Raw genomic sequence first — 19,948 nt, 5'->3', positions numbered from 1 at the left:
TTTACACCCGTGCCTTTCCTCCCGAGCTTGGTCGTAGCATGAGGTCAGACCCACCTGCCTTCTCGCGAATGAGCTGGTGTGCAGCTGACTGTCAGTGATGAAACACGGGGCACTGCACGCGCTCTGGCGAGGGCTCCGCTAATTCTAGCTTTGTTTTACCAGCTGCTGGCCTGCCGGGCCCGCCGGGAACGCCAGGCTCACCTGGACCGCAGGGGCCACCTGGACCCAACGGAAGATGCAATCCGGCAGATTGCTATTACCACATATCACAGACTCGGTCACGCACCAGCGGGAAATAAAAACCCTCTCCCGTAGACACTTGGGTTCACAGTCACTTTTCACTCCTCTCAATAAGTTAATTTAATCTTTGAAGTACTTGGTGCATTTTTTTTTCCCTCGACGCTGCATAGTATATAATTTATGAGGCACAGAATTGAGCCTTTTTCTGTTATTTGCAGTGTCGTAATTATGAAATGATGACATATATTTTCCAGAGTGCATTCCATGTGTTATGTTTCTCATATTTATTTTGCTTAGAGGAGAAAATAGGCCCAAATAATTTTCATACGCTTCTTTCTTCAAACAAAACATATTTTATTATAACTTGAGAGAGTATGTATGCCTCAGTATGTAAGCTGGCTTTATTTTTCTTGCTGGTGGTGAAGTTAAGTGGAGAGAATGCAGTTCTGAAGTTTTAAAGCGTACCTGTTCATGGCGAATGCAGGACCTGAGCTAAAGCGCTGGGAACTCTGTTTAGACTAACCGTTCGTGTCCCTCGAGGAGGCCGCGGCACTCCTGCTGAACCGGGTCCGTGTCATGCACCACCAACGCTACCCACCGTTTCAGTCACTTCCTAGAAGTCAAAGAAGGAAACGAAGATGTGTTTATGATCTCTCTAACCCCATCCAACGTTTAGCGTCAGACTGACTGGAAATTCGCCAGGTGTAGCCCCGAGAAGCGTCTCTCCTGCCTGGATGTTGTCCCAACTGAGGCCTTGTACGTTCGTTTAGTCATGGTTACGTATGTGCCAGATATTAAACCGTTAGGGGCTGGTGGTGGTGTTCCTAGCTGAGAACTGGCACGTCTTCCAAGCATTATGTGGACTTGGTAAGTGTAGTATCGCTGCCTGTAACCAAGCTACTCTGCCGTTATGTCTGCTTACAGCAAAGACGACCTCTTGCTTTAGAGCAGAGGTGGTGGGTACACAGCGAGACAGTCAAAGAAGGAACTTCACAAGCCTCTAATCTTACGGATGGCACAGTTTTCCTCTTCCTCCTGCAATAATTGTGTGCCAAAACAAACTTGAGAAGGACATGGAAACAGTAGAACGCAAAACTCACAGGTCCTAATAACTGGTTGCAAAAAATCGAGCTCAAGAGAAATTCAGAAAAATTACAAAACCCTCCTTGAAGAGGTGTACTACAGAGAGCACGACTGCATGCAGTTTGCAGGCATTGAGTAAATCCTACAGGACCAGACATTGTCAATGAAGAACAAAACAGAACAAAGTGTAAATTCTATAGAGCTCAAAGGGTTGCGCAAAAGAAAAGATGGAGAAAATCAGTCATACGGAGGCTGATTCTGAAAAGGAGATTCTGAAAATCAATCATACAGAGGGAGGAGGGCTGGCTGAAGCTTCACTCCTGATTATTAGGAAACAGATGATCCTAGATTAGTCCTAAGGAATTGCTACAGTGCAATAGAAAGTGAAGGTGCTATTGAGAGAACATGGACAGCTATAACCCACAACCTCAAAATAAACCTGTAGTGCCAAAGCAGCAGTGAGGGCCTTGCCCCACCATTAGGAAGCCAGTTGTGCTCTCCTACTTCAGGCTGGTAAGTGGGTTTGGTGATCTCCGTGCTTGAGCAGTGCTGAGCCGCCAGGGAGGCGTTCCCAAATTGGAAGTGCTGGGTTCCAGAGATGCTGTTGTGAGACATTAATCTGTCTGACTTCTGGTTTTTCCTTAAAAACAGTAAGGAATGAATGGTGGGAGTCTTTTAAAAAAAGCAAAACAAATTGGCCCTTGTTCTGAATAGAGTTCCTAGCACTTGTACCCAGACGGGAGGAAGAGGTAATAGAGTTAACCTGTGTAGCTGGGGCGCACAGGCAAGCCTTAGCCACACTTTCTGAGAGAGAAAGCACACCCTAAGAGCAACCTCGGGGTGCCACTTAGTGTGCTAATCAGCTGGGCGTTTAGAGGGAAGGAGGTGCTTGGCAAAGAGCAATGATTAAGCAAGCGCAGAGGTCGAAGGCTGAGAATAAACACCTGGAACAGGAGAGGGCAGCAGGAAGGGGGGCAGCAGAAACCTGTGGCGTACCACAAAACCATCCCCTGAAGGGAATCTGCGAGCTGTAATACGCCCTGCAGCTGGGGACCCCTTGGGGCTTCAGGGTGCTTCGTCTGTCCCTCGTGAGGATGGGGATGGACGGGTGAAAGCCCGCAGGCGAACCACAGTCCTCATGCTTCCTTTTCCACTCGTCCCTCGCTGTCCCTCGGCGGCAGTAACTGCCCCTTCTCTGGGCCAGCGCATCCTCCGCTCCATCCCGCGGGGGTGGCGGTGCATTGGGAGCAAGCCGTCCCGCCTGCGCTTAGCTCGAAGCGTGCCGCTCCCGTTCCAGACCCCCTGTGCCCACGGAGCACGTCTTGATGTGCTCTGTGGTACTGATCGCCGTTCCAGACCTGGTCCTCAGAGCGCCGTAGCTGTGCCAACACCGGGAACTGGAGAGGCGGCTTGAAACCCAGCGCTTGTCTGTCCTGAGGCACCTGCTGCTGTTGGGGCCGCAGGCCTGCCAGCCCAGCGGGTAAAGCCAGGGGCCGTGCGCCGATGCGTATGTGGGTGTATATACACCAGCGGAGGACCGGGCCCTGCATACTGTTTTCCTTTCAGTCAAATGAACTGCTGGTCAGGTATCTTGCATGAACATTTTTTTCATTGATTTCTTTTTACTACTTTAGTAATTCCAATATATGTAAAAAGCCAAATATTTTTTTACTTCTTAAGTTAATTTTCAACTTCATTTTCTGTGATAATATCAAAAAGGGTGCTGTCTTGTAAAGAGTATCCGCGTGACTGAGAGGTTTCCAAGCAGCCCCCGACCTGGAAGGCTGTACGTAGACTATTGCGCCGCGTTAGTGGTATCTGTATATTTTGGGGCTTTTAGCTAGCTGAAATCCAGCATCTGTTATTTGCCGGATGCAATTGCTGTATGTTAATTTACTTGAACTTATCAGAAAGCAAAACACTTTTTATATTTGAAGAAGTTTTATTTTTTCATCTATGTTTCCTACAGATGCCTTTTTCTTTTTATAGGCTCAAATCTAAAGGTCTTTTTAAAGTGTATTTGAATGCTTTGAATTTGTTTGCAGGTAACTTTGGTAATTATCTTGTTGCGTTATTTTTTATTTTGCTAAAAGCCCACTTTAATTTTATCACGTGAGAAAACGGGTATTTTGTTATTTGGGCTATCTCGATACCTTTTTAAAGATGCCACATTCTTCACTGGGGTAGAACAGAGTTAATCCCAGCTTAACTTTACTTCACACTGGCTTGCTCCTACTCTATATTTGTAGAACTGAAAGCAGATTGGAGCTGGAAACGTGCTTCTGCATGGTTTTCAGGTTTGGACCCTGAAATTTCTTTGCAGTTTCAGGCTGATGTTGTCTTAGTTTTTGGCCAGGGAGGGCAGGGTGATGTTAATCTGGTTTGTGATTTGCTTTATCCATTTCGTATCTGTTTTGAGCACTCTGTGCTGCAGTACGCGTTGCAAGGAACTAAACACAGAGGATAATTTTTTCCAGTAGCACAAGCTGTTTTTCTGATTTGGGAATGTTTACGTGCAACAGGACTTTGAACTGAAATATCTTTGACAAAACGTTTTAAACCTTTCTTAAAAGCTCTCTAAGCTTCACTCTAGTTCAGGGTCAGACTGTTATATTTTATGGCAAGTTGCGTTATCATCTGCTAACAACGTGTTGGGATTTTCTTCAAATAGCTATGTACAGAACTACTCAGTTTGCCTAAGGAAAGTAATAAACTGGGTAAGAAACTTTTCTGAGGCTGCAACATACCTCCTTTTGTCCACACGGTGGAGTTCAAAACATCTTTTCCGTACAGAGGGTAAAGCCCGGGCTGAACTCGCTCAGCAGCGCAAGAAATGACCCGGTGCTGCGTAGACTCACAGCACAAGAGTCGGCGTTTTGGCTTTTGTTCTTGAGCCTGACCTTTTTTTTTTTTTCTTTTTTTTTCCTTCTCCTAAAGTCCATTTAGTTTTGCATGGTAGTATTTGCGGAAATACTGCCTTTCTTGGATAATTATTTTCAGGTAATATTGCTTAGATTTTGTTTGTGTTTTGTATATGTACACTTTATAGAAGAACATGCAGGAGCGGGACATCTCGCTTTCAGGCATCATTTCTGTCCACTGTAATGATGGTTGTCTCTAGGGGAGCAGGGAGTTAGAACATGAGAAGTATCTCAGGAATCAAAACAATGTTGGCTTTGGGGGGATTTTATCATGTTTTTGTTAGATCCTGGATGTACCGAGTCATATAAATCCTTCTTGAAGTCTGTTCCGTCCACTACAACTAGATTGTACTGGATGGATGTTTAAATCCACCTGCATACACATAGGTGGGTGTAGGCCATGGAGAACAAGTTTAACCATGACCTTGCCTTGGTTGGTGTTTAAGTGGAAAACTCAAGCTTCACGATACCTTAAGGAAATGTGGTTTTCAAATATAATTGCTGACAAACGTTACAGATTCTAGACCAAAATAAGTTTGTAGCTGAAAAGAATGTAGTCTACATGTCTTTTAGCGGTTTTATCTCCGAGTCTGCTGTTCTACAAACACGAACGCATTTAATTATTTACTGAAGTTTCAATGTAAATATATTCTGTCTCCAGTCAATATATTTGAAGGATTTTCAATGACATACCTTATTTTATTATTTTCTTTCATTTCTGAATGCTGTGCAGCTGTCAATGAATCACAGTACGTGCCGACTGGTCGCTTCTTTCCTTATACTTTTGGTTTGCAATATTTACGGTTCGGTTCAATGGAAATGTATTAAGTGGATAGAAAATTGCTTTTTACATTATTATTTGGCCTTTTACATCTGAAATAGGATTCTGGATGGAAATGGAAATGCTTCACATACTTTCTGTGTGTGGTTCTGTCAGAAATGACAACCTTTCCTTCCATGTCAAGCCACGGGAGGCAACTGCGAACGAGAGAAAGGAGAGGCGCAGAGCCACGGCAGGGAGCCCTGGGGAGCGTTCGGCACCGGGGCTGCAAGCCCGGGCTGGCTGAATTTGGGCTTTTGACCACACTGAGGCCAGGTTTGTCCTTCCTATGGGTTGGTGAAACTTAGGGCTCCACAGGCTGGGGGAAAAAAAAAAGTGAAAAACCTTGGCCTTGTATAGATACAGAGATAGATGGATGGATAGATGGATAGATAGACAGATAGATAGATAGATATAAAAAAAAATTATGGAAGTTAATATAATCTCTGAATCAGATGCAGATAACTTTCCTGTCTGAATATGAGATCATCACTTTTATTCAAGAAACTGATTGACTGAACCGTTTAACTTCAGATATTTTCAGTGTTCTCTTGCTGCCTAACTCTCCCAGGAGAAAAAGAGAGAACTCCCAAATGAGTGGCATTTTAAAGGATGCTAGGTAATACTTTGACCACTAACATGATTTTCTTTCTTCAAATCTCATAGCGGCTTCAGCAAGCTTGCTTCATAGGTTGTCTAAAGCTGCCACAGTTTTACTCGTCCTTTTGAAGGCATGCACAGCAAGCAAAACAGAACAGTAAAACAAAAACTGAGGGGAGGGGAACAAAACTGAAGCTGTAACAAATCAGATGGGAGTACCGTGCCCCACAGAATAAAGACATTTCTTCTTTACCTGTGATCCGTGAGCAGAGGAGATGCAGTGACTGCATTTTAAGTGTAAAGGAACCAGAAACTACATGGCCAAATAAGAACGCAGCGCTGAGCAGGTCAAGCAAAGACGTTTCACCCAATTATCTAAGCAATTTAAAAACCTTTGCAAAAACGCAGCATGTGTTTGTACACGGAGCACAACCGCTAGGCTCTGCGAGGAGGAACCAACACCGTTGTCTCTGAAATGAAGGGACTCGGTTTCTTGTTTGCTCTGTCTTTCAAGTAACCTTGAAAGTACCATCTGTTGGCACGTTCCCTTTTTGAAGGCAGAGCAAATTTTAGTTGTAGATACGCGTTTGTAAACTCCGATCAAAATTAGGTATTCAGGGAAGCAAAATCTGGCGGAATCCTCCCCAGCCTTGCTTTCTTGCCTCGTCTGGGTGCTCCAGCTTGCGCTCCGGAGCCATCACTCATCCTTTGGCCGAAGTGGAGACACTTCGGCCTTTCTGAAACATTCACAAGGGGCTTTTGGTAGCAGTTTGTACCTGGTCGCTCGAACCCAGCGATGGCTGTGGCAGAAAACTTCTTAGGTGTATACACATGTATAAACTGTGTATGTGTAACACACGCACGCACGCACGCACGCAGTATTCAGCAGCAGTGTTACTAATACTTGTTAGTAGCCCAGTAGGGAAAGCATTGCAGTCACCATTTTAAAATACCAGACTGGATTGTGATGAATTGGTTACCATTTTGAGGACAGTTGTTAAACATTTTTCTCTTGGTTTCTGCCTAGACTTAAGTAATTGAGGAGCAAAAGTATGTACTTATCACAGCATGGTTAGACCTCGAGAATTAGGAGTGGCAGCAGAGATCCTGATGGGTAAAAGTGATTTTCATTACTCTCTTGTTCAAAAAATCTCACAGCGTTTTATAATGTTGAACCAGAAAGAGATGAGAACAAGATTCACGTGGGACTTCACTGAGGTTCCAGGAGCCTCTGGTTAGAATGGGCCGCACGCTGTCAGTGGCTGGTGAAACCCCTCCATCTCTTTGCTTCGCCCCTTCTAACTATATTTATTTAAACTAGCACTGGTTTTTCTGTATCACGATAGTTGATACGCCTTTCTTTTAAATTCACAATCCTGTCTTTATTTTTCCAAATCTTTATTTACTTGAATCTGCTGTTACTAAAAATCAGTTCCTGGTATTTTTTGGGATACGGTCTACCATTCTTCAGATAAAATTCTTCCGCTTTCGCACAAGATTCGGACTTGGTAAATACTTAGATTAACCAGCGTGTCCCATACCGTCTTCCGATGGGCCTGAGGATTTATTCTTCAGTTCTGTATTTTAAGTTAAAACTCATGAGTCAGCCTGAAGTCAGAAAATCTCTCACAATCTTAACCTATCCACTTACATAGATTCTGCATTGAATTGACCCTCAGTATTGAATTTGTTTGACTGTAATAATTCTTATTTGGCTTTTACATATGAATGTTTTCTCTCCTACATGAGTTTCTTTCCATTGTGGAATCTGATGCATTTCTCAGACTCTATTTTTTAAAGCACTTCACATTTGTATTTAAATGTTGGGTTTTTTTGCTTCTTTTGATTCATTATGTTTATGCATTACATATGGAAAATAATATTTTCATTCTGTTATCAGTTTTTTTTTTCTTTTTAACAGTTTTACACACTTTATAGTCAAAAATAAAAGTTTGCTGGTGAAACTACAGTTTGTCATTACCACTAACGTTTTATTTGTTGCGCTACGTAAGGAGCACTTTTGAGGACCATGCCCTAAATCAGTAAAAACTGACCTAATTCTAAAATTTTTTGGAGAACCCTTATGTATGAACAAGCTAATCACCTTGTGTGCAGTGGTCTGGATTTGCTTCTTAAGAATGAAATTCTTTGCACTCATCTGTTCAGATGACTTCTTGTAGTATTAAAGCAGGAGATGTCGGTTATGAGAGAGTTTGGCCACACTGGCGGGGCAGGACGACCGTTCTGTCGCAGGCGTTGCCCAGAGTCCCTGGGAAGGATGGCACGTGCCTTTATGCCCATTTTCTTCCCCCATCTTTTCCCTGAAATCTCACCTGGTGCTGCTTCTGTGGAACCAGACAGCGGTAGACACTTGTAGATAAAGACTTACTTCTAAAGATTCAACGTCTTTTATATTTTATCATTTAAAATGCTGGGCTGCGCAAGGGACATAGAATCACAGAATCACAGAATGCTTTGGGATGGAAGGCACCTTTAAAGGTCATCTAGTCCATCCTCCTTGCAATGGGCAGGGACATCTACAACTCGATCAGGTTGCTCAGAGCCCCATCCAGCCTGGCCTTGAATGTTTCCAGGGATGGGGCATCTACCACCTCTCTGGGTAACCTGTTCCAGTGTTTCACCACCGTCAAGGTAAAAAATTTCTTCCTTATATCCAGTCTGAGTCCACTGTCCTTTAGTTTAGTTTAAAACTATCACCCCTTGTCCTATGGCTACTGGCCCTGCTAAAAAGTCTGTCCCCATCTTTCTTGTAGGCCCCCTTTAAGTACTGAAAGGTTGCAGTAAGGTCTCCCCGCAGCCTTCTCTTCTCCAGGTTGAACAACCCCAGCTCTCTCAGCCTTTCCTCATAGGAGAGGTGCTCCATCCCTCTGATCATTTTTGTGGCCCTCCTCTGGACCCTCCCCAACGGGTCCATGTCCTTCCTGTGCTGAGGGCCCCAGAGCTGGACACAGTACTCCAGGTGGGGTCTCACCAGAGCAGAGCAGCGGGGCAGAATCCCCTCCCTCGACCTGCTGGCCACGCTGCTTTGGATGCAGCCCAGGATACGGTTGGCTTTCTGGGCTGCGAGAGCACATTGCCGGCTCATGTCCAGCTTTTCATCCACCAGTACCCCCAAGTCCTTCTCCTCAGGGCTGCTCGCAATCCCTTCATTCCCCAGCCTGTACTGATACCGGGGCTTGCCCCGAACCCCGTGCAGGACCTTGCACTTTGCTTTGTTGAACCTCATGAGGTTCACATAGCCCACACAAAGCAATTATCAAAATTAAGCCCATTTAACTTGTTCTCAGAAGTCTCTAATAAACGTGCAAATATATTTTCTTTTAGTAGGCAGCTTTCTCAGACAGTGTTCTCCCAAGCGGTCTCTATTTAGGCATTTTCTGTCAACACATGAGGTGCCAGAGAAGCGGCTCTTAGATGCAGCTAGAGGTTTGTTTTGGGGAAGGCTTTTGCATTGGGTTTTTTTCAATAATTCCTTTTAGAGTATATAGCACACCAGTATCTTTCCCTTTAGTGTTGTCTTATACGTTACAGGCCAAATGCATAGCTCAAATGATCACGTTATTTCTTTATAGCCCCACGTGGCACACACGTCCACTATTTGGAACACAGACAATGAAGGGCTAGGAAAAAAAAAAATCAGTGCTTAAAGCAAGTGCGCCAAAGTTTGTATTTGAACATTTGGATGACTAATAGCGAAATAAAAGAAAACATCATAGGATGGTTTCATTGTTGTCTTTGAGAGAAGATACACTTCAGAGAAGGTAAAGTCAAAACCACAAATCGTTTCATTTGTACAGAGAGAAACAAAATATCCACATTGCGCATTTTCCTCTAAAAATTGAGTTTATCTAAAAAAGGCAACTTGGGGTGTCTAATGGCCGTCTTCTAGCTGTTCTGTTTGTTGGTACTGACTGTAACCATACATACAGAAACATAGAGGGGGTTAAAACATTATTTATTTGGTTTTTTTGTACAACCACAGATGTTACTTCAAAATCTGTAATCTCTACTATTAAACTTTTATATTTCTGGGACTTAAAATTCCCTTGACAGTGGCTTCTAGCCTTTTATTTTAATTTAACGTAGAAGGAGGCAAGCTGGAATAGGCTTCATACAAAATTATGAATGCAACACAAATTGGAGTGGAAAATGAAGAGGTTATTCCGCATGGCTTGTTCATGAGAATCCAGCGATCATACCTTTACAGTGATTTACAGCGTAAAAGGTGTCAGGGGTGGCCAGTTTTCAGAGGAACAGCCTCCCAGCTGTGTTCCTACAATTGAACGGAAGAGCTGAGGGAGGCTCGGCCTATCCTGTGCAGCACGTACGTACAATGAAATGACTGTGCCTGAAGTGATGTAAGTAAGTTGCTCGGGAGTGCTCTGGAATTTATTTTATAAGCATAAAAGAATTGCTCCAACTGAAGTAAATAAACCGTTCCTTTTTTATTTGATGGCTGGAGACATGTTATTTCACTGTACATCACACATAGGAATTAAGTAGGGGAGGAGGAGAAATCACAGAAACTCTTTATTTAAAAAAAATAAAAAGAGACAAGTGCCTTTTTTTCCTTCAACAGGAGAAGGAGCCAGAAGGCATCACCTGTGTAGTTCTGTAAGCACCATTGTTCCAGCTTGTGTTGCTAAGTACACCTTTTGAAAGAATGTACAGCCACTGTGTTAAAAATGCCTTACTGAAACCTTGGTTGAAAGGTTCCTCCTCGTTTGTATTTCTCCTTCATTCCTTATTTTTTCCCAGCTGCCTGTGCAAGAAGTAAATTGATGGCGACACTTCGTGGCACTTGCGTTGCCCACTCACGGCCCTTTCATGTTCTTACCAGCTCTCTGTCCAGCCTGCATTCTGCAAGACGACGGCTCGCAGTACCCCGGAGGGCCGGGAGGGCCAGGAGGACCAGGAACCCCAGGCTGACCGGCCACCCCAGGGAGACCTCGTTCACCATCACGGCCTTCCCTGCCATAGCTGGGTTTGCCTGGTTCACCTGGAAGAGTGGATGCAGGTCTAAAAATTGGCAGCAGGTGACTTGCTTAGTATCTGTGTAGTTTTACGGAACATCCTGTTCTTAACAGTTGTATGAAGATGGCTTTTTACTGCTCTCAGTGGAGTCCCCAGAGAGATGCCTACTCAGAGGGACAGTTTTCCTCTGACAGACAACCAGGCTGTGTTAACACACCTACAGCAAAGAAATTTCAGGCCCAACCCTCTCCAGTTATACTGGGGCAGATCCGCTGCTGTAAAAAGCTACCCAGTAGGACTGACTGCAGCACTGCAGACGGTCCTGTTGGCGATGCCTATGAAGGTGTAGATGCTACTCGCTATTTCAGAGTTATGTTAGCGCTCCAGAAAAAGAGACGCATCAAGAATTTATTTTTATTCTCCGCTCAGATGTGTTGGGGAAAAAGATGTATAGAGTCGAACTGCTGGGCACTAAAGTATTTTTTTACTTCTACATCTTCAATGAAGGGATGAAATATAGTGATTTTAGTAAGCCTCTTCAACGATAAATTGCTAAAGAAGACAACTCCGAGTTTCACAGATATTCTAGGTATGAGTATATACTCGACTGATTTTTTTTTTTCTTCTTTTTACAAAGAGAACAAATTTTGGCAGTTTCTGCCTGTATATACACACAGAAACGCATAGTACAGAGACACCGATGGAAAGAACGTGTTTCTTTTCATTCACTGGCCACTAGAGGCCACTTGTGCTGCACTTATCAGCAAGAATCTGTCCTGGACCCCTATTACATAACACTGCAATTAATAATCACAAAAATAAAGAATTGTGTTTTGAATGCCCTAATGATGAATGGAGATTTTGAAGACTGCTGTGGCTGCCTGTGAGATAATCTGGGGTTTGTGGCCTTTTTTTGTTTTATTTTATATATAAATAAATATATTTTAAAAGAGGCAATCACACATATGTATACGTGTGATTGATTGCCTCTTTTTTTTTTTGTATACATTTTTCCTAATCTTTCTCCACTGAGATAAATGGGGTGGTAGCTCTTCAGTAAAAGAGCTTTTAATTCTGATTTGTGACTGTATTATTACCTACAAAGTAAAAATTATGAAGTACTGTTATTTGGAAGCTTATTGCTTAATGGACACCTTTTATCTTTTCAAGGCAGCTTGAGGTATCAGTTCTGAATAAATTTTTACTACATCTTTCCTTCTTTACCCTCATCCTTGTTATATTTACCTGGAAGACCTCTTGGTCCAGGGTAACCTTTCGGTCCTCTGCCTGGAAATCCTCTTTCTCCTCTTTCTCCTGGTTCACCTAAAGCAAATTCACAAAATATTAGTTACAGCCGCTCAGAGGCGAATGGCTAATAAGCAAAGAATTCAGGTGGCTGTATGTGTTCTTAGCATCTTTGAATGAAGTCCTGACACATGTCCTTGTAAGAGGTTTGGGATTTGTTTGGATTTTTTTCCCCCCATTTGAGTTCTACTCAGCAGCAGACATGTTGGAGAGAAAAACGAACGCCTGGGGCTGGACAGTAAGTACCACATGAAATATGCCATAGCCTGTGTAACAGAAAAAAACCAAACCCACAGAACCACACAGGCTATTTTGGAATACAGACTGAGGGTACTGGCAAATGGCTTTTGCAAGACCACGTGAACTCCACGAATAAGTAAAAATTCCCAAGTGCTGGTCCTTGAGATAGCTAGTGCAGGGAAGAAAAGAGAAGCTGGCTTGTACACATTACAGTATTCTGTTGACATCCACATAAGACGTTCATAAAAGTAAAACAAAGGACCTCATTCTCGTATACAGGTATTACGGAGACTTTTCTTTGGTGGGTGCCCAGCGTTTCTTCAAACTCATACGTTGCTCCAAACAAGAAGCATCGTAATAAGAGGAAGCTTTTTTTGTTGTTTTGGTTGTAAAGTTCAAATTCTGTTCACTGTATACATTCCATAAAACTACATATATCTATCACTCGTGAATACCCTGTGTAAACTCTTGATGTTATTTTTTTTTTTGCTGCAAGTCAAAAGTCACAAGTAGATGCCTAATAATGTTTGAGTGAGCTTTATTCTATACTTCCATACTTTCTTGTACTGCAGTGAGGAGAGTTGCAGTAGACTGTTAAGTTTGGGGCTTGCCTAGAAACGGCACCGCAGGAAAGGAGGAAGCTATGTAAAGGAACACAGGAGTCAGTACAAAAGTCCAAGTTTCAATAAAAGATGCATGCAGGGTACTAGAGGAGGAATCGTATCTCTGCGCTTCAGACTGCCTGGTCAATGTGGAGATTCAGCCTGTCTTTGTAAACACAGCTACTGGAAGCACTGATGTCAGGTTACCCATATATAATTCTGCTATTTCCAGCTACTTAACACTTTGGAATAGTGTTTACTGCTGGTTACCCCAAACTTCTCCAACTTCTTATTTCTGATTCTGCCCTCCCTCACTACCCCCGATTGCTCGTTAAAGTCACTATAACCGCCTTCCTCCAGCCAGCTCTTTTTGACTCTGCTGTTGTTGATGCTGTTAAAATCACTGTACCTTTGTATCTTCTGCTCTGTCTCACGGTAACACATTCTTGTGCTTCTCTCTCCTCTTTACCATGCCCTTCTAAACCATTCTCAACATCCTCCTCCTTTTCCCTTTTATCATGTGTCCTGGGTACCCTTTTCCTCTCACTCCCATCCCAGACAACTCCCAAAATGGATGGGGAAAGTCAGTTCATCTCTCTGACCTCTGAGGAACTCCGGTAACTACCAGGAACTCAGAGTGAAGCACTGAGGGTTTTTTTCAGGGTGCCTGCCATGTACCATCATAACAGCTCTTGCATGAGAGCATTCACCACTTCTCTCGTATCTGTAATTGTATTTCAAGGTTTACTGTAAGCTAACTTGGAATTTGATGACAATTATGATAGGAAACAAAGCATTTTGCTTGTTTGATTCGGGTTTTTTTATGCTCTGTGGATTTTTTTTTTTAATAATAACACACTGCGGCCTGCTGTGTGATGAATCAAATTCAGCATATCAGATCACCTTTGTATCTCCATTTTTTTTGTTGCTTCTGCAAATACAGATGACATTACATTAAATGAAAACAGCAACAGAGCTCCAGCAACGATGCTGTTCAGGTTTACTTTGTTTGTATTCTATTCCTTCTCTCAAAGGTTTTCCCAATTTTACTTTCAAATACAACTTGAGACAAAAGTAAATGCTCTGATTCAGTGACAGACCAGCTTTGTGCAGAAATACAATTTTTAAATAAAACCTTCCTTCAAGCAAACACCTCAAACCCACTGCTGAATAGAAACTAATACATACATAGTGGTCGTAAGACTTTGCAGAAAATTCTACTATATAATCCTTTGGAGGGATATAAACCCTCTCAGTCAGGAACAAAACAGATTAACTTAGATCAAAGTTTTTTTGTAAAGTTTAAGGTTAGTCAATTTTATTATGGATTTGTTCTTGCCAAAGAATCAATAGATTGTGGTACATGGTGCAATGCTGTTAAATGGCTCAAGTATTATACCCAAATAAAAGAGGCAGATGATTGTTATCAGTCACTTGTGAAGTGAGAAACTGGATAGACTTAGAAAAATGGGCTAGAGATTAGCGAATGAATCTGACTGTTTACGTTAGCTTTTGGGACCACAGAAGTCTTGCGGAAGTGAGGTCCACAATCAGACTGAGTGGAGGAAAGAGAGAATCACTGCTGGAACTTTTCAGCATACGAAAAACACAAACCTCAAAAGCCCGTGAGAGGGAAAATTAATATTAGGAATCTGACTCAGCTGCTTACTTCTAGTTCGAGGCAGATGTCTGTCCTTTCTCATATTGTATAAGTGACTTGATGGCAAAAACAGATTTATAAACAAGCCTCGCTGAGGCCAGGCCAATGTGCCCTTTAATCACTGGGGCAACCAGCGCAACAGTTACAGGAAATAGCTTAGGTTGCTAGTTCAGGATCTCTTTGGACTTTACATGCGTACAATGTACATCCACAATCTGTAATCCAAAGGAAAAAAAAAAAAAAAACCAACACAAAAAAATAGAGCAGTCAACAACTGAAAGCCAGTTACAGAACTTCTTACCTTTAGGACCTTTACGACCGATCTCACCAGGGGGACCTTTAAGGCCAGGCAAGCCACGGGGTCCAAGCTGTCCTGGGAAGCCATTTTCGCCAGCAGGCCCTGGAGCACCTGGTGGCCCTGGTCGGCCAGGAAGACCTGGAGCACCAAATTCTGGCCTCCTAAGACTGGCTGCCAGCTGAGCTAGTTGTTCTGCAATGAACAGGAGGACAGAATTAAGCAGTAAGTGGATCTGAATGGAGAGATTCTCATGTTCACTGAAGAAGAAGGTGTATTCTTTGCTACAGAAACCGACAGATCACAGTACAGCACCTTCCTTATGCACAATGCTAGTTACAAAGCTTGTTACATACATTATCTTAGTACTACTGGAGGGAAACTGCATAGGCACACTGTGAAGCTGGTCATGCCAAAGCCTACATCTTAAACATTTAATGTTTGCAAGCTGAAATGACTTAAATATATATGGTTTATTTAGAAATGTCCTTATAGTTTTCTATGTCATTTAAATTTCAACCGTCTAGCAAGAAAACTTACTCATGCAATTCCTTCCTCTTAAAAGAGCAAATATCTCTCTTCATTGCTACTTGTTAATCCTTATTAAGATCCATCTTTGCAAGAAGGAACACCTGAAAGGCATGAGGGCAGTCATCCGCATTGGCCTGCAAAGTAAGTGCAGGCCTTCTTTTTCAGAGGAAAGAAACCCCTCAAATTGGTGCTCGTGAGCTCAAATTTGATAAATCATTAAACATTTTATATTGATCTTTCCTTAAGGTAAATCAGCAGGAGCTTTGTTCTTCATTAGGCATAGGATCAGCTTGCCATTCCCTGGACCGGTCTAAGCTAGCTATTCCCTTTTCTTCATCCCCCTTTCAGGCCACTGCTGTAACAGCATGTGAGCAGTCCTTTCTTGGCTTGAAGTTTCTATTCTAGACTTCAAATCCCTCTTCCAAGCATGCCTTAGAAATAACTTTCTCTGGATACAGCCACACACAACTCCATATGACATTTGCTATAAAGTTTGCATGACTTGGCAAGACTGGTTATTTTGTGTCCGCAACCAAGAAAAATGAAGAAGATGGGGGTGGGGAGGTGAGGGGGTGCAAAGGATCTGAAATAAAACAGGAACTATGGCTAGCAGATACATGAAGACGACTGGGGATATCAATCTGCAGGCAAAGCCTACTCAGGAGCTGAACTTCAGTTACAGTTGTCTTTAAGCTGACGAGGTTCCAGGGACCCGCTTGGACTGATTTTTTCTTTTTTTTTTTTTAAACTTCTTTTGTCTTTTTTTTTTTTAAGCATGACAGCATTGACAATTATAGGGGCTCTCAAGAGGGGTGCAACGAAGACAATCTAGATTTTTCCCATATGCTTCTCTTCACTGCTAATTCTGATGGTTATGAATAAATTCAAGCATCATATCTGATTTCACTATAATCCTCTTCAATATTACTGTGTCTTTCAAGAGATCACTTTAAAAGGCCTTTCTATCCTACTTATAGAAAGTTTAAAAAAAAAAAAAATACCCTGTTGGGCAGTATCAAGAACAGTGATGACTACTGATAATTTTTAGATTCAATCATGAGCAGCAATTTCATTCTGGTAAACTCTTAACATTACAAAGGCGTAATATCCCCAAGGGCATCTTCAACAGCAAGTACTGAAAAGTATCTTTTGTGCTTACAGTGCAACATAAATTTTTCATAAACTCGGTAAATCCCGTGCACCCAACTGTGTGTGTCAAGAAGAACTGAGCAAATATAATTAGGGTTTTGAACATCTGCCCCTTGCTTTCATTTTATGGTATGTTATCTACAGAAAGCCTCTCTCTACATTGCTCCTTTTTTTTCACCTACTTTGCACACAGTTTGTTTGCTGTAATCTAATAGTGTGTGAGTACAAATGGCAAAACAAGCTTTCAGTGGAGCAGTGTACTTTTATATATGTAAACATAGCAAGTGATTTCTACACAAAATATACGTATATCATAAAAACACTCTGGTCTATCACCTGGTTACTATAGTAATAGTGTGGAATCAACAGGTATTTCAATGAGGCTGCAAAGTATATATAAAATAAGGGAATTCTTTCTCATATTCTCTCATATTGTGTCCACATTCACCTGTGGGCAGACTTTCTGCCAGGTCCCCTGCTGAGGCCACGCTACTTGTTCTGGCTAAGAGTGGGAAAATCTTGGTTGCCTCCACAGCAGTAGGTTATGCTGATTTAAATGCACAAGAAACATCAAATGCTTTTTAGCGTATTTACCTTGCATGACTCTCATGCAGACCTGCTTAATGTGCTGATCAGTTGGTTCTTTTCCCTAGGATTAAAAAAAATACTAGTTTAAAAAAACAGTTGATATCACAATACCTTTTATAAGTGTGCCTGATGTGAAAAATGCGCTGGTCAATAAAAGATATTCCAGTCCCTGCAAGTGCAACTATTCCAGCTGAAGTCAATTTGACTAGCAAGGTAGATATTATGTGTGATGCACCCATGTATCACACATGGTACATGTGCACTACAGCAGTGGGCTGGGCGTAAGAAAATGGAACTGAACTGAAAGCTGAGAACCCAAGGACCTAACTATATACCACCTTAAGAGTTCTCTAGTGCACAAATGTGTGTTGTGAGGTACAGTGTATTTCAAACTCTGCTGTGGCACTTGGGTTTTGCATACGTACATAGCTCCTGATGCAAGAAAAGGAGTGGTGTGAGTGACAGCTCAGCGTTCAAAAGATACCGATCACGTTAAAACAGTACTTACAGCTGGACCTTGGCTGCCAGGCAGACCTGGGGCACCCTGTTCACCCTGCAAGCCTCGCGGTCCAGGTGAGCCTCGTGGCCCTTCCATGCCAGGCAGTCCCCGACTTCCCTCAGGCCCACGGGAACCAGGCTCTCCAGGATTACCAACCTGACAATGAAAGAGAAGATTTTCAACAGACTGCTATACTAGAGTTAGACTCATTCTGACATATCAAAATGGTGACAGGAGCTATTTGCAAATGCAAAGCAATGAACACTGGGGTGTAGAGGTGTTGAACAGCTGCTTTTTAAATAAGTGACTGGAGTCAGTGGTTGTGTGATTTATAAACTTAAAAGGAGGTCTGTACTCCTCCCTTAAAGGGGAGAAGTGGAAAAAAAAGATATTCTGTGAAAAGAGGCAAATGGGCATCCATAGTGACATGCACAAGACATTGGATTTTTTGTCAAAGAACATATCTCCTACACTTGGTTTCTACTTCGGCCCTCGTGCATGTCACATGCAACTTTTCTAGACATTAAGTGCTCCTTAAGTTACAAAAATTCCAGCTCCCTGCTCATTCCAAATGCCTTTCATTCTCTTTCATAGAGAGTATGTCAATAGGTGCCTCCGAGTTACTTTCAATACACATTACTGTACTACTATTAATCAACAGTAGTACTAACAAAGAAAAAAAACAAACAAAAACCAAACAAACTCCCCAAAACAGGACAAAATCCAACCCTCAAACCAAAACAAACAGAAAAAAAAAAAATCCTACATACTTATGGCTTACCAAATCTAATGGGGAAAAAAAACCCAACACCTGCTGAAAGAAATGCTCAAAAACATGGCAAATTATTCAGCTGTGGTATCAGTTAAATCCACAGGATGGAGCCATTTCAGTTCCATCTATGCTGCATCTCAGACAGCTAATTTTCTTCTGTCGGGGAAAAAACCCAAAGAACACACTTCAACAGATATATTAAGACAACTATATTAAGAAGACAGCAAAATTCCCTTCGTGGACTATACAACCAGGAAGCCATCATTTCTTTCTTGCCCAGTCTGGCGAGTTACCAGGTTCCCTGATGGATTACTCATCTTTGTGTATGTACTCACTAGTATGACAAGCACTCTAGGTTCTCATCAAGCGAAGAGGACTTTAAAAATCTAGGGGGACAAAACTACAGAGTTCTCCTCTACGCTGTCTCTTCCTCTTGTCCTTCCTGTAAGATTTTGATCAGCAGTAAAGACTCTCTAGCTTGCATTTGCTTAGCCGCAAAGTCACACAGGCCACTGAGAACGCAAGCACGGCTCTTTTTGTTACGTTCAGCCTCTGTTCCCTGTAGGCAGAACTGTTGATATGTTAGTATCATAGCCCAAACTGTCAGCTGCTCTAACAACCCCACTCTTCAGTGATCCTGAAATAAAAGAATGTGTTCAGCTCTCACATTCTTTTTCTTATGTGACATACAAGCTTCTGCTCACCTTCCACATCAAAGATATCATTTTGTTCTTTCTTAAAAAAAAAAAAAAAGAAGGAATCTGGGCCATAAATACTGCTTTCACAGACATCACAGTCCTGCTGCCAGCTTTTTCACAGCATAAAGATTACAGGCTGCACGCAGCCACTGCACTGGGCCTCCTTTCTATACAACACCTACTGTACAAAGACTGCATTCATTTCCTTAAAAAAAAATTAGTTGGCCAGAACACTGTTGTTGAATAATGCTTCTCTTTTATGGAGCTTAGAATTCAGGATGTGACTTATTTTCCAAAGCCAATTCATTTTAATATTAACCGTATTCAAAACTTAAAACAGAAGAAACACTGTTGGAACTCATTCAATTTAACTGTGATAAAGAGCTCAGCTCATTATTTGTATTTTCTTTCTTAAATCAGAAAACCACCTATCTAATCTACTGGATCTTTGTATTTGTGTAACAGTGCTATTCATTATACTTACAGCTCCCTTTGCTCCTGGTAATCCCATATCACCCTAAGCAAAAATAAGACAAACTATATTAGAAGAGAGTATCCATTATCATAGCCATTACAAATGCAGTAAACTTGACATGATTTTTTTTTAAATTTTTTTGTTATAAAACAAAAAAGCTCACATATTTAGTTGATTTATGCAAAAATTGCACCTCGAATTACAGTTCATTTGAAAACAAACCTTAACTTTCAGATTATTTTCTTTGCAAAAAATGCCTTTCTCAAACACTTTTCTGTAAGGTACAACTAAGAAAGCATGTTTATCATAATTGCATTTGTATTGCTTATCTTAGAATTAGACACATGGCTCTACCCTCTCGAACCACAGTTACAGCACAGGACAATCTTAGCAGATTGCTTGCAACCTTTAGAGGAAGCATTATTTAATCAGGATTTTCTAGTCTGACAGAATTACAGGTATTTTGCAGTGTTGT

The 19,948-nt window shown here is 41.9% G+C and overlaps 2 protein-coding genes across 6 annotated transcripts in view; one reads left to right on the top strand and one right to left on the bottom strand.

The window, feature by feature from the left end:
* The window catches only part of COL19A1 (collagen type XIX alpha 1 chain), a 208,568-nt gene extending 200,935 nt beyond the window's left edge, over positions 1 to 7,633 (top strand). For all 5 annotated transcript variants that reach the window (XM_087774800.1, XM_087774795.1, XM_087774797.1 and 2 more), the window contains one exon: positions 163 to 7,633. In XM_087774800.1, the coding sequence (XP_087630926.1) occupies positions 163 to 299 (137 nt within the window). In that variant the 3' untranslated portion in view covers positions 300 to 7,633. The remainder of the gene's footprint in view (positions 1 to 162) is intronic.
* Positions 7,634 to 9,797: 2,164 nt separating this feature from the next.
* Positions 9,798 to 19,948, bottom strand: part of COL9A1 (collagen type IX alpha 1 chain) — a 59,028-nt gene continuing 48,877 nt past the window's right edge. The window contains exons 27-32 of the mRNA XM_087774802.1: positions 19,483 to 19,515; positions 17,538 to 17,684; positions 17,036 to 17,090; positions 14,768 to 14,956; positions 11,905 to 11,982; positions 9,798 to 10,684 (exon numbers count right to left, since the gene is read on the bottom strand). Coding sequence (XP_087630928.1) covers positions 10,500 to 10,684; positions 11,905 to 11,982; positions 14,768 to 14,956; positions 17,036 to 17,090; positions 17,538 to 17,684; positions 19,483 to 19,515 — 687 coding nt within the window. The 3' untranslated portion in view covers positions 9,798 to 10,499. The remainder of the gene's footprint in view (positions 10,685 to 11,904; positions 11,983 to 14,767; positions 14,957 to 17,035; positions 17,091 to 17,537; positions 17,685 to 19,482; positions 19,516 to 19,948) is intronic.

Source organism: Nipponia nippon, unplaced genomic scaffold (genome assembly GCF_047370975.1).
Source record: "Nipponia nippon isolate SJK-2023a ecotype South Korea unplaced genomic scaffold, ASM4737097v1 scaffold_4, whole genome shotgun sequence".
Lineage (NCBI taxonomy): Eukaryota > Metazoa > Chordata > Aves > Pelecaniformes > Threskiornithidae > Nipponia > Nipponia nippon.
The sequence above is the reverse complement of the archived record's forward strand: the minus strand, read 5'-3'. Positions and strand labels throughout refer to the sequence as shown.